Source organism: Camelus ferus, chromosome 12 (assembly GCF_009834535.1).
Source record: "Camelus ferus isolate YT-003-E chromosome 12, BCGSAC_Cfer_1.0, whole genome shotgun sequence".
NCBI classification, from domain to species: domain Eukaryota; kingdom Metazoa; phylum Chordata; class Mammalia; order Artiodactyla; family Camelidae; genus Camelus; species Camelus ferus.
Window position 1 is genome coordinate 17,389,889 of NC_045707.1, and position 14,737 is coordinate 17,404,625.

Below are 14,737 nucleotides of genomic sequence, written 5' to 3' on the forward strand. Positions count from 1 at the left end.
TAAGTAATTGTCTCCAAAATTAGAGAGAATGAGCTAGTCTGTTTGGATGACATCAGCTCAGGCCCAGCCAGCCCTCCTCAGCAGATGGACCCAGGAAATGAGCCTGTTGTCTGTGAATCCCCCACAATTCCCCCTCCTCATCCCCCTACATCCTCCTGTAATTTCGGGCGGGCAGGGCACGTACCCCCAAGCCAGCTGGACGGTGCGCAGTTCCTAGGGGGACTTGGCCACAATCAAAGCTACGCATCGGGGGAAGGACAGCTGTCAGCAGGTTTGCAGCTGGCAAGGCCAAAGGTGACCTCACCAGAGGAGCTGGGATATAAAGGTGGGAGGAAGGCTGTCTTGCCGGCCACTCGGCTCTTCTCCCATCCTGCCGTTTGGCTGCCAGGGTAACCCCATCCCCCTCATTTTCTCCTCGCTCAGCTCCGTGGCCGGGACCATCCCCTTTGAGCTTTTCTGGCCATCTCCTTCCTCTAGCCCCACCCCAAGCCTCTGGCGAAGTATGTGGACTTGGGACTCTGAGGACCCAGGTTCCGGTCCTGCCGTGTGACCATGGGCAGGTCTTCCAACTTCCTAAGCCTCTGTTTCAACATCTCTAAGAAGGAGGGTACTAACATCCACTCCACCTACTCCCTGAGGTGAATGGGAGGCACCTGGTAAATAATAATAGTGATAATAACAGTAATAATAATAATAATAACAGCTAACACACAGTGCGAGCTCTGCCAGGCACTGCTCTGAGCACTACACATATATGAACTCATTTAATCCTCACAACAGCCCTGTGAGGCAGGTACTGTTATTATCCCCATTTTACAGATGAAGATATTGAGGCACAAGGAAGTTAAGTAACTTACTCGCATTCATTCAGCTAGTGAGCAGCGGAACCAGGATTTGAACCAGAGTCCAACCCAGGCAGCCTGACTGCAATCTGCATCCTCAGCCTCCACCCGGTCCTGGCTTTCTTGTGTGTGAATGTCCAGTGCAGGTGCCTGCCCTGTTCCAGGTGTACACAGCCGACTCTAGCCTCCCACAGCCCGGTTCCCATTCCCTCCGACACCTGAACCACAGGGTAGAAAACTGAGCTCCCCAGCACAGACTTGCTCTTCCCACACTATTCTTCCTGCCCCAGGCCCTCCAGCCAGCGGATCTGACCCCCACTCCCCTTCACAGCCTGCTTTGCTCTTTTGAAGACAATTGCTCAATTGAAGGCAATTTCAGGGCTTGGGTGAGGAGTGCTCGTAAGACCATTGCATGTTTCTCACATGCATCATGCTTTTCCCTGATGACATGCTCTGGGCTGGTGTCCCAGACTTGTTCTTTTCTTTAAGACAAACCAAAAAACCGAACCCTCCTACACTGTTGGTGTGAATGTAAACTGGTGCAGCCACTGTGGAGGACAGTATGGAGGTTCCTTAAAAAACTAAAGATAGACTTACCATATGATCCAGCAACCCCACTCCTAAGCATATGTCCAGAGAAAACTATAATTCAAAAAGGCACATGCACCCAGTGTTCACAGCAGCTCTATTTACAATAGCCATGGCATGGAAGCAACCTAAATGTCCGTTGATAGATGAATGGATAAAGAAGATGTGATATATATATTCAATGGAATATTACTCAGCCATAAAAAGAAGGAAATAATGCCATTTGCAGCAACATGGATGGACCTAGAGGTTATCATGCTGAATGAAGTCTGACCGAGAAAGACAAATATCATATGATCTCATTTATATGTGGAATCTTAAAAAAATGATACAAATTCTGTTTACAAGCCAAAAACAGACTCATGGACATAGAAAACAAACTATGGTTACCAAAGGGGAATGGTGGGGAGGGATAAATTAGGCATTGGAGATTAGCAGATACACATTACTATATATGAAATAGATAAGCAACAAGGACCTGCTATATAACACAGGGAACTATATTCAATTTATTGTAATAACATATAATGGAAAAGAATCTAAAAAAATATGTATGTGTGTATAGGTATAACTGAATCACTTTGCTATACACCTGAAACCAACATTGTAAATCAACTACACTTCAATAAAAAAAAAACTTTATTAAAGATATCTTTAAAAAGACAAACCAAGACACCCCTCCGCTAAGAGACCTCCCCTCAGCCCTGCCTGGGTCAGCTGCAGCTTTCTGCACACAACCCTATCGCCCAGGAGCTGTGCGCATCCCTCCAGCCTAAAGTTATCAAACAGGTCCCTCTGAGGTTGGGGCTTGTGGTATGAACTGTGAGTTCTGCTGGCCAGCCGACAGATGTGCTCCCACACGTGTCAGAGGCCATGTGGGGGTGCACATCTGTGTGCCAGTGACTGTGAACACAGACGTGAGCAGGATGTTGTCCACCCGGTAGGGACTAGTATAGCTGTCCTGGTTGTCTGTAGCTGACACCTACTGTGATGGGTTCGTGCCTGATTGTACCAGTTGTTAAGTATTTTGAGTGCCTTCTGTAGACTTGGGCCATCCACTTGAGTGGATGAGCATGTGTCTATGCGAGAGTCCCTGGTTTCTGATGACAGTCCACCTGACGCTGGGCCCCACCTTGGATTAGCTATGGCCCTCAGACGTCCATGTCTCCATTCCTCTCCATTAGGGGCAACTAGCAAGAGTCAGTTGTCCTGTTTTTATTATATTCTTTTAGAATAATAGCCTTGGGGGATGTGGTGACTCCCAGCTGGAAACCAACTGACAGAATCAAATTCATTCACTCATTCAACGTCCCTGAGACCATGAAAGCAGGAGAGGTTCTACTTAGCTGCGCCGGAAAGATTATCACTTCCCACAGGCAGGAGGATGGACAAGGTCACTTCTCAAGTTCAGAGCATCCGTTTCAGTGTGACTTTCTCTACCAATGAACATGGATGAGTCAGTTAAAGCCTTACTCTATACCACGCTTGGAACTAAGCTTGGAATGTTCACAAAGATCAGGAAATGGAAAGGTCAAAGGCGGAAGGAGAGGTGCAGGGAGGAGGGGCAGGAAAGAGCGGAGGAGGTTCCAGGAGACAGGGCACAGACATTGTGACTGCCAGTTCTCTTTAGCATCCGCCCTCGTGACATAAGCGCCTCCCGAAGGCCCCACCTCCTAATACCATCATCTCTGGGGGTGGGATTTTAACACATGAATTCTGGGGAGACACACATGTTCAGACCACAGAGGCTATTTCCACTTTTGGCTATCGTGAACAGTGCTGCTATGGACATGCACATACATATATATGTTTAAGCACCTGTTTTCAACTCTTTTGGATATAGACCTAGGAGTAAAATTGCTCTGTTATATGATATTTCTATGTTTAACTTTCAGAGGAACTGCCCAACCATTTTCCACAGTGGCTGAACCATTTTACATTCCCTCCTGTACGAAGGTTCCAGTTTCTCCACACCTCACCAGCACTTTTTATTTTCCATTATTTTTTTATTGCCGCCATCCTAATGGGCGTGAAGCAGCACAGCTTTGAGGTCTGGATTTGCATTTCCCTGATGACTAATCACGTTGAGCATCTTTTCGTCTGCTTGTCGGCCTTTTGTGTATCTTCTCTGAAGGAAGGTCCCTTAAATTCCTCTGCTCATTTTAAAATTGGGTTGTCTGTCTTTTTGTTATTGAGTTGTAAGAGTTATTTATGTGTTTTAGGTACTAGACCCTAATCAGATATATGATTTGCAAATACTTTCTCTCATTCTGTAAGTTACCTTGTCAGCTTTCTTGGCAATGCCCTTTGATGTACAGCGATCTTTAATTTTGATGAAATCTAGTTTCTCCATTTTCTCTTTTGTTTCCTGGGCTTTTGGTGCCATATCTAAGAATCCACTGCCAAATCCCAGATCATGAGGATTCACCTCTACATTTCCTTTTAAGAGTTTTATGGTTTTAGCTCTTAGATTTAGGTTGTTAATCCAATTTGAGTTAATTTTTGTATATGGTGTGAAATAGGAGTCCAACTTCATTCTTTTGTATGTGGAAATCCATTTGTCCCAGGACTATTTATTGAAGAGATTGTTTTTTCCTCCATTGAATGGTCTTGGTATTCTTGTCAAAATGGCCATAGATGTATGGATTTAACCCCCCAAAATCTTTTAAACACATTTGTGCTGGATAGAAAGATTCTAGGAACATCATGCTCTGCATGTGTCTGTTTGATGAAGCTCTTTTATGTGCTTACAAATTGCTAAGCCCGGCAAAGAATAAGAGCAGTCCTTGCCTTTGGGGCCCCCAAATCTGGTAGTGATGGAATCAGTCACACACAGAGATCATCCCAATCACCTGTGGAAGTATTACGGTGGAGGTGAACATTGCGCACTGCAAGATCCTAGAAGATAAGCACTCAGCTCAGCCTGGGGGTTCAGGAAATCTTCCACGTAGAGTGAATACCTGAACAGAATCTCAAAGGAAGAGTAAAAGTTGTCCAATAACAAAAGATGTGAATGGCAGTGGATGCACAAGAACCAGATGGGCATGAGCATCATCCAGCCAGATGACTCAGCTCCCAGAGGGATCTTCACTGGAGGTCTACACAGAGCAAGGGAAGCAGATGCTTACCCTCGTAGACAGTGTGGGGCTCCCTCACTGCCCTGGGCTGCTCTCCTACCAACACTGCCACACGTGCCCATTCCTTCCGGTCTCTTTGCCCTGTGCACTGAAGTCTGACCCACAGACCTGAAGTTGATCGCCACTGGTCCCACCTCCATGATTTCTGTCTTGGGCTTCAAAGGAACCTCCAAGCTGAGTCCTAAAGCAAGAGCACAGGCACCCTGCACAATTCTCAGGATCCTAATTAAGCCCCAGATGACAAAGACTCCCCATCTCTCAGGCGGATAAGCTGCATAAAGGGGGCTGCCCTCTGCCCTCCTCAACACCCCAGCACAGGACATGTAACCTCCATCCCCCAAAGCACATCCCGCAGTCTCTGGGTTGCTCACCACGCACCCGGGGCTGGGCGCAGCACTCAGGCCTCAAGCCCAGCAGTCAAGGGATGCCTGCACTGGGACCCTGGGGGAGACCATCCACTGATGGGTCACAGATTCCTCTAAAGATTATTTCAGGGTATGGGTCCCACTCACCCCCTCACCCCAGCCCCTCTTACTGGATCACTAGGAATTTGGTCTTTTGGGAAAGGCAGAGCATCAGTGCTTGGAAGGCCTTAGGGGTAGCTTGTCCTGGTGTACGAGACCCAGGGGGTCCACAGATGGGCTTCAGGGGTCTGTGAACTTCTGAACATGCAGACAGACATATTCTGTAGACTTTTCAGGAGGAAAAGTCCGTAGCTTTCATCAGACCTCAAAAGGGTCCATGACCCACAAGGTTGAGAAGCACTGGTTCGCTCTGAGCATGACAGGCGACTGGTTAGTGGTGGAGCAGCCACGGAACCCCCATGACCCCGAGGCACTATTCCTAGTACCTACAGTGATGACAGCAGTGACATCAGAAGGAGGCATTTGGGCAGGAATCCCTCCATACTCCTGGGCTCTTGTGCTTCCCGAGGTTTATTATATCCTGACGGACACAGATTTCACACCTTAATACTTAAAAGGCACAGTGAGGTCAATGGAGGTGGCAGCTTGGGACCAGAGGCCCTGCCCTTACAAGACCCCACCTCGTTGCCCTGAGGACTGCAGGGGAAAGTATCTCTGGTCACACCCTTACCATAAGACTGATCAGAAAGCTGACAAGAGGGCTGAATTCTGCTGGCCAAACTCTACTTCCAACTTCAGAAAATCTGAGACCTCCCACCTTCCCTCCACCCCCCAAAACAAGCCCACAAAACCTGTGCCCAAACCCATTGTGAGGTATGATTTAAATTCTGACTCCAGGAGTCTATATGCCCACCTTTCTAGTTATTTGATTAAATGCCTCCCCCTCCAGGAAGCCTTCCTTGCTTAGCTTCTCCATTCCATCATTTCTCAGCACTGCCGCACTGGGCTGCCCTTCCCTGATTTGTATGAGTGTGCGGCTTTGCATACTTGTCCATTTCTCCTATCAGGCTAAGATCACCTCCAGAGCAGCCTCCATGCTCTGGTCTGCCTCTTGGCTCCCCGAAAGGCTTGTGCGCATGTTCTGGGTGGGGCACATCACAATCAGGGGTTGGGCAATTGGGAGAGATTGACACATTGACAGGATCGCACCTCTCACATTACTCCAGGGCAGTTTATTGAATACGCAGCAGAAATTCAGAGTTCTTCACTCAAGCAAAGGAGGAACTGAGTGTTGCCATTCTTAGAAACATTTACAACAAGAGCTAGGACTTCTGGACTGGGCGGTACCACCAGAGACAGATTAAACTCCCTTCACTGAACACAGCTTCTGGCAACAGGAATTGAGAATCAGAAGCTTCTACAGGACACAGCCCCAGAGAGAGGCCCAAAGAGAAACCACATACCCACTAACAGAAAGGCAACCTAAGTCAGCTACCCTCATCAGAAGAACCATGAATCTGACATTCCCTTTGTTAAAGAGGCGCGAGTGTGCCATGGAAAGCGCATAACCCTGGAGTCGGCCCTTCCTGGGCTCTACTCCTGACCCTGGCAGACAGTGAGTGATGGGGGCAAGCTCTGCGGCCTCTCAGAGGCTGGGGCTTCTCATCTGTCCCAAGGATGCTGATTGCGTCTACTTTGCAGGATTGGGTGAGAATTAGAGGCCGTGGAAACAGGGAGCCTGGCATGTAATGGGAGCTTAACATAGAGGAGCAGCTGTCACCTCTTGGTTGCACGTCTCCGGGCTCACCGGAAGTAAGCCTGTGCACCACTGCTGACTCCACCGAAGCACAGAACGAAACTACCCCGACTCTCCTGCCCCACCCCTCCTTCTCCCTGTCCTCCCTCCTCTTCTCTCTCTCCAGGGATGATCACAGCTTCCCAGGGCCAAGGAAGTAATTACAGCCTGTGCCCCAAAGCCTCCTACCAGCTGAAGGCAGCAGGGGAGAGGGGCAGTCACAAAGTCCGCACGGGACCAGAGGAAATGGGGAGGTGATGGCGCCAATCAGAACTTGACAGGGAGACAAGCCATGGTGTGTGCAGGTGGCCGAGCGGTCCCAGGACTCGGAGGGAGGGGTGGGCGTGGCAGACATCTTCAGGCAGGGCGGCAGCAGGAGCGTCTCTTCTCCCAGGTGCTGAGGTGAGTGGGGACGTGGGGCTTACGGAGTGGCTATCCTGGCCGGGCCGGTGACTGGGGCGCTTTCGCCTTGGGAGTCCTCGGGGTCTCCCGCTCGTGCTCCTTTGGCCCTGGTCTGCCCGCCTCGGGTACTGCCGGAGCTGCCCACCGTGGCGCTGGCCCCAAGGTCGACGCTCTCCGAGGAGCCAGGGTGGTAGCCAAAGCCGCTGGTACTGCTGCTGATGACAGCTGGGGAGGGAGAGCCAAGAACAGGGGAAGGAGGGGGGCAGTGTCAGTCAGTGAGCCACCGCCTCATCCCACAGCAGCCCTCAGCAGTCAAGAAACACCACAAAGGTGGATCAATACCCAGTTATATGGCCGGCTCTGTGAGATGAGGACCGCACAGGACAGACACGGTCTCTGCCCTCCTGGAGATTCTAAAGCCATCTGGCTCCCAAGCCCAAGATGATGATGAGCCCAGAAGGAAGACAGGAAGGAAATGGTGTGTGCATGACCTCAGGCACTGCTTCCCTGGGACAAAAGGCAAATGGGCTTCCTTTGAAGTCAGAGAACCTTCACAAGACAGTGCCAGAAGCTCCTGAATGGGCGGAGACAATGAGTGGAGGTGGCATCGCCTTTTCCTAGGGTCCCCAGCTTTCCCATCCAGCTGGGATCCCCAACCCAACCTGTTTTCCAGGCATACTCACAGATGCTCACAGAGGAGGGATTCTCACCAGACATCCTGTAATTCCAAAAATTAGAGAAAGATAAACCCACAGGGAAGTGTCTAGATTCTGCTAAATATTATGGGCTCCTGCTTTTATATGCCTATCATTTGAATTCTCCTTCCAACAATCCACAAGATGGAGATTATAATCCCCAATTTATGGATGAGCTAATAGAGGCACAGAGACCAGGACCATACAGCTGGTATATGGCAAAGCCAGTCATGAAACCCAGATCCATCTGACCCCACTGGCTCTTTTCACTCCACCACCCAACCTCCTGTGCTTCATGGTTCGTGTCTGACCTCCCCTTGTAGGAAGTTGCAACTGAGCTCAACAGTCAAAGCATCCCTTCCGTGTTCATGTCACCAGCACTGCTGTCTTTCACCTTTTGCCTCCCAAATGGCCCCTCAGCCCATTGGAGAGCCACCTACAGCCCCTTCTCCCTTGGCACCCAGCATTCCCCTTCCTCTTCCCCCTCACCGGCACTCCTCGCCCTCCAGCAGCTTGCGATAGGTGGCGATCTCCATGTCCAGGGCCAGCTTCAGGCTCATGAGCTCCTGGTACTCCTTCAGCAGCCGGGCCATCTCCTCCTTGCCCTGGAGCAGGGCGGCCTCCAGCTCATCGAGCTTGGCCCGGGCATCCTTCAGGGCGTTGTCCCCCCAGCTGCTCGGCGTTGGCGATGGCTGTCTCCAGGTTGGAGCACTAAAAAGCAAAGAACGAGGAGATCATCGGAACATAAAATAATTTTTAGATCTTATAGGTTAGGTAGCAGAATCCCCATGGAAGGCCCCATTGGAGGCCACCAATGGACTGTAGGTTCCAAGTCTACCAGGTCCTGGAGAACCATACTGAGACCCCAGCTAGGACGCCACCAAGGATCAGACAGCACGGCGAGGCACCACTGTGGTTGGATTCCTGCCTGTAGGACATCTTGCAGAGGGGACACCTCCTACTCATTAGCACCAAGAGTGAGTGGCTCTGGACTGTTCCAGCACTCTGCAGGGAGAGTCTGTCTAAATGCTCCTCAGGTCTGGTCTAATGAGTAAGGGATGTTTCCCTTAGAGCAGGAGGTTGAGGGTCTGAAATTATACCCACAACCTCAGACAGAGCCTTTGGGTTCTAACGAGCATCTAGCAGCACTGGGATGGCAAGTACCAACCAGATGGTAAGTAAGACAGGACCCCCCCCCCCCCACCAGGCAGAAAGGCAATGCTCCACAGGGCAAGGCAGGGGACCCAAGACAGCTGCATCTGCAGGCATCCTCACTGGCCACCAGGACCAGGAGGGCAGGAACTTAATGTGGTCCCAAACGGACGCCCCACACCCTGCGCATATGTTGAGTGTCCAGTGGGAGAAGGAGGCGTGGGTCCCAACCTCAGAGGGGCACAACTGAAGGGGGCATGGGGCAGGTTTGTTGCACCCAAAGTCTGAGAAAGATGGTAAAAAGAAAGAGGACGTCTGAAGCCTAACCCTGGCTCTGTTAATAACCAGCTGGGGACCCTGGGCAAGTCCCTTTCCCTCTCCAGCCCAGTTTCCTAAGCTAAACAGTCAGAGTCAGATGAAATCAGCTTGAGGCCCCTCCAATTCTTAGCAGGGTGCCAGCTCTGACCGCAGGGGTGGGGAAGAGGGGCTGTGGGTGGCCCAGGGGTTCCCAAGCCAGGAGGGGGAGATTTGCTTTTTGCTAAGGGAGGGCTCCAGTTTCTCCATCACAGAGGGCGAAACTGAGCCTCGGTGGTCTCCGCGGGGTGGCTGCGCACCTGCTTCTTCACATTTGCTATCTCACACCGGATCCTCTGGATGAGCCGGTTCAGCTCCGACATCTCGTTCTTGGTGTGTTTGAGGTCATCACCATGCCAACCGGCTGCCTGCTGCAGCTGCTGGATCTGGTTTCCCAGAAATAGAAAGTGGATGAGGAGACAGGTATTCCTCCCACTCCCACCCACCCGAGGTAGGGGAAGGGTCCTGATCAAATACTTCCACCAGTGGAACGAGCCGAGGAGGTGGCCCTGGAGCAGGTCATGGAGCCAGGATCTGGGCATCCTTCCAGCTGTTTGGTGCTGATTCTGCCCAAGAAACCCACCTGTCTCTCTAAGTAGAACCTATTTGCTGGGCCTACCCTCCTTTCTCATCTCCCTGCCTACAGTCTTTCCTACGGTGGATCAAGGGAAGAAGCAATTCACATTTATTGAACACTTCTGAAAACATTAGAAGAATTCTGACTCGCTTGACTGATTTAACACCTCTTTACAGAGGCATATTTTAAAGACCAGGTTCTGCTCCAAGTACTGGAGATACAGCAGTGGGCAAGATAGATGAGGTCTCTGGGCCCATGAAACTTCCATCCTTCTGTAGCCCTTTCTCGGAGGGTCTGGGCCAAAGACCTCATGTACCCTAGAGGGTGCTGGGATTGTCGGCTCAGGACTTACAGCTCAGATCTTCCCCTCTCCCTGGACCAGTCCTCCAGAGGAGAGGGGATGACACAGCCACAGACAGGGGACCAAGGAACCTGTGATCCTTGCTGTTGGCGGGATTTAATGGCCATGTCCAGGAAGGTGTGAAGCCCTGGGGAGTGCCCACGTAAAGGGTCTGCTCTGTGACAGCCCAGAGGGGTTTTACTTCAAAGGGTAACTCCTGTTCCCCAGAAGACTCCTAGAATTCCATTTTTCCCTCTTGGAAGTCCTCCCATGCTGGTCAGAGGAAAGCTCACAGCATCCTCGTCTTCACTCCCTGCCCCATCCCAGGTCACCTGCAGCCTTTCGCCTCCATATTTGGTACTCTCCTGCCCATGGTGACATGACCCTATTCCCTGTTTTATAGCAGGAACACCTCCCTTTTTTCCTCCATCAGAAGATTGCCTGTCCCCTCTGTTGGAAATGCCCATCTGTACCAGTTTTATGATTTATCTTTGATACCAGTCTCTGCCAAGAATCCTTTTTGAGCAGAATGTCGTTAAAGCATTGGTTATAACCCTTCTTTCATTCAACACATCTACTTAGGGATCTCTCACACTCACTGGTGGAGCAGTCCTGTCCCAGGAAAGGAGGGCTGGTGGAGGAGGGAGACCCACCCGGTGCCCACCTTGGTCTGGTACAGCGCCTCGGCCTCGGCCTTGCTCTTCAGGGCGATCTTCTCGTACTGGGCGCGGACCTCGGTGATGATGCTGTCCAGGTCCAGGTCCCGGTTGTTGTCCATGGACAGGATGATGGAGGTCTCACTGGTGTGAGTCTGGATCTGGGCCATCTCCTGAGTTGAGAGGTGAGGACAGAGTCAAGGTCTCCCCGCCTCCTTTCTCTGCCCATCAGTCTTCTGGGCCTGTGACCCCTGGCAGAATTGGCCAAAGTGGGGAAAAGAAGTGCCCACTGGAGATCTGTCTGTCGGAGCTGAGGTAGAGGCTCACACGGCAGCATACACCCCCAAATGGGCAGCAGGCTGTGGGACAAACTGCCTACAATTCACAGAATCAAGAATCTGTGCTTGGATGTCATGGTTCATTCTTTCCTGCCTGAGGGCAAGGTCATTAATGTGGCCCCGAGAGGATTGTCTCCTGTGTGTATGGCCTCTGGGGACCAGAATCCTACACTCCCATGGTCTCCTAGTGCACAATTATGCACCCTTCCATCAAGTCATCTTTCATTCTCTTTATCCTAAACCCCTCCTGCTGGTGTCTCCCTGGAAGAGCCAGGTGAAGCCCTCAGATGGAAAGGGCAGGGTGTGGGAGGGGTAGGAGTGTCCTCACCGCATCGTACAGGCACTTGAGCAACTTGACATCTTTGTCCAGAGAGTCCACTTTGGCCTGAAGCTCCATCGTGACTGTGTAGGCCGCATCTGCATCCTGCCAAGAGGCACCCAGAGCCATCAGTCAATACAGTCCTCATCCCATCAGCTTGGCTGCCCCTGCCCCCAAAGCTGTCTGATTTCCTAATTTTTGCACACAGAAGGAAGCATGTTGATGAATACAATCCCTCAATACTGCTTTTCTCTTAGATTCACTGCATCTTTGGGAATAAGGAAAGGAGAAGACCAGCTCTTCCTGTGTTACACCTGGAGAAAACAAAGCTCAGAGAGGTAGAGTGGGTTTCCTCAAGTCACACAGGAAGGTCAAGCTGGACCAGATTTTCCTGATTCCCAGACCAGAATTCTCTCCTGTCTGTCACTATCCATTTCCTGGGTGTGTGTCCTGCCTCTCCAACTTCTAGAGGCCGGAATATGACTCCCTCCCCTTTTAGGTACCAGCCCCTCCCCAGGAGACTGGGGCTGGGGTCTTGAGCAGGGCTGGTTAGGATGGGGGTGCAAGAGAGACCAAAGCCCATAGGCTCTTTTCTCCATTACCTTCTTGAGTACCACAAACTCATTCTCAGCTGCTGTGCGCCGATTAATCTCCACCTCATACCTGTCGGCAAGGAGAGAAGATAATAGAGGCCTCTGCTCCTTCGGCCAAGTGACCACCTCTTCCCCCTAGCCAGGCAAGTGCTCGAGATGCAGGGTCTCGCAGGACCTCCTGGAGGCGAGCAGTGCAGAGGCTGATGGTGGCCGTCCTCTGACCCTGACTTGCCTCATTTCCATCCCACTCTCTGGATCCTAGGAGATGCAGGTGCCTCAAACTGGCTGCTGAACCAATCAGTGGATCAACAAACACAGAACTCCCTCCTATCACCCAGATAGGAAGTCCTCTCCAGACAGGTGGGGTCCTTCCCCCGCAGCCAGAGGTGGGGCTGTGAGCCCCTGACCCTGGTGCTCGCTCCCTCCCTTCCCAATAAGTGGCACAGAGATTGAGTGAGTGCAGGAGCCCTGGGACCATGACCCATGACCTTTGATGGTTCCCACTCACCTCTTCTTGTAGTCCTCCACCACGTCCCGCACGCTCCTCAGCCCCGAGTCCAGCCTCACCCTGTCCCCGGACAGCGCCTCCAGCTGCTTCCGCAGGTTGCCGATGTAGCGCTCGAGGATGGGCTCCAGGTGGTTCTTGCAGTTGCTCAGGTCCAGCTGCTGCAGCAGCGCCCACTTGGTCTCCAGCACCTGGTTCTGCTGCTCCAGGAACCGCACCTGGAACCCCAGTGGGTGACACCGTGTCCCGTGGACAAACACCACTACCTCCCCAGATAATACAGATTTTTCTAAAGTTGTTGGCTCCAGTCCTGACTCTCCACTCATGAAATTCCAGGCAAACTAGATCCTTTACAAGTGCTCATTCCATAACTTTTTGGACAAAACCAATCGCTGAAAACTCACTGAAGATGGAGATTCCACACATTCTTCTCTTGCCTGACCAAGAGATACTTCCTAAGTCTCAGCTAGGTGTTTCTTCTGCACCATGAGCCCTTCCCTCCGAATAGTGTTGATTCTGTCAGCCTTTTATCTTCTTTAAAGAGCTAGAGATGCATGCAGCTGCCCTCCGGAGTTCCATGGCTTCTTTCTCAAGGTAGGGCTACCCTTTGGCCAATTTCCCATCCTTCACTGTAAAATCCCCAAAGAAAGCAACACATTCATTTCTTCCTCTGTGCTACCCAGCTCACAGTTCTGTTCTTCCTGTTCTGATCAGGGAGCCCTTCCTGAGGTCCAGCAGCAACCTTTCCACCCACAGTGCCCTGGGCACTCCCAGGCAGCAAGGAATCACTCACATCTCACCAGACCATCTTATCCTCCTGTGAGACCCACCTTGTCAATGAAGGAGGCAAACTTGTCGTTCAGTGCCTTGATCTGCTCCCGCTCCTGCGCACGCACTTTCTGGATCTCGGGGTCCAGCTCCACGTTGAGTGGGGCCAGGAGGCTCTCATTGATGGTGACCTGGTGGATGCCCCCAGGTGGGCACATGGATGAGCACACAGGCCCCAGGACCACACTGCCAAACATGCTGCCAGCAAAGCCACTGGCCCGGCCCTCTCCGTACCCAGAGCCAAGCCCGAAGCTGTAACCTCCAGTCCGAACACCGCCACCAGCCACGCTGAGGGAACTACACTGATTCCCTTCGAGACCATAGAGGCTTCGACTGCCAAAGCCAGTCCCTGCTCCTTTGCCAGCTGCACGGTAAGAAGGCAGCACTGCCCACCGCCTTCCTCAGCACCACTGCCGAGCGCCCACTGAAGCCACCCTTGTCGCCACCAGACTTGATGCTCAGTTGCCGGCTCATGGGGGCAAAGATGGAGTTGACGGAATTGGAGAAATACAGTCACCAATGGAGAGAGAACGCTCGATGGGGTGCCCGGAGCGCCGCTTCCTTTTATCCCGTCCATCCCTGGACGCCGGAAAGGGCGTCCCTCCACTATCTCCTTGCCTCCTGCTGAAGGGCCCGGGGCCGTGGGCCATTTGTGGAATGGAGCTCTCCAAGCCCTTCGCAGCAACAAAGCGCTTTGACAGCGAGCAGGATGTGCTGCCCTTGCAGACCGGAGCGGTCTAATCAGGCATTTATCTGCGCTCCTAATTAGGGGCCTGGAGAGTTATCCCCTTCAGAGATCGCCTACTTTTATTTTTCCAGGGCTGCGTCTTTCTTGCTTATCTATTAGCAAGAAGCAGGGGAAATGCCTGCCTTTGTCCAAAGAGGGCTCATCAGAAAACCCCAGCTCTCCTCCCCGGAGAACCCAGCTCCCTGGTATCTGGTCTGGTTGAGGAACTGGGGTGTCAGCGCCGGAGAAGAGGAGACTCAGAAAGGACACAATGGCTGTCTTCAAAGATCTAGATCCAAGAAGGAAGTTCCAGGGTTCATTGACTGGGTCTGTAAAGACCACAGCTGCCTAGCAATGGAACAGAGCCAAGGGAGAGGGTGGAATGGCCACATGGGATCTGCATGCCCCCCCAGCAGGGGACCGTCGGAGCTTTCGGTACTGGGCAGGACCTGGGTGGCCATCACCTTGAAATTGCTTTGTCAACAGTGAGAAACTTTTCAGGCAGCCGCCACTCTCTGCAGCTG

General features: G+C 51.9%; 1 protein-coding gene across 1 annotated transcript; it reads right to left on the bottom strand.

The window, feature by feature from the left end:
* Nucleotides 1–6,144: 6,144 nt before the first annotated feature.
* Nucleotides 6,145–13,975, bottom strand: KRT74 (keratin 74). The gene is given in 11 exon segments (XM_006182469.3): nt 6,145–7,354; nt 7,813–7,847; nt 8,314–8,492; nt 8,494–8,535; nt 9,591–9,716; nt 10,912–11,076; nt 11,570–11,665; nt 12,163–12,223; nt 12,662–12,876; nt 13,489–13,855; nt 13,857–13,975. Coding segments are annotated over 11 exon segments (1,596 nt in total). The 5' UTR covers nt 13,961–13,975; the 3' UTR covers nt 6,145–7,148.
* Nucleotides 13,976–14,737: the final 762 nt, after the last annotated feature.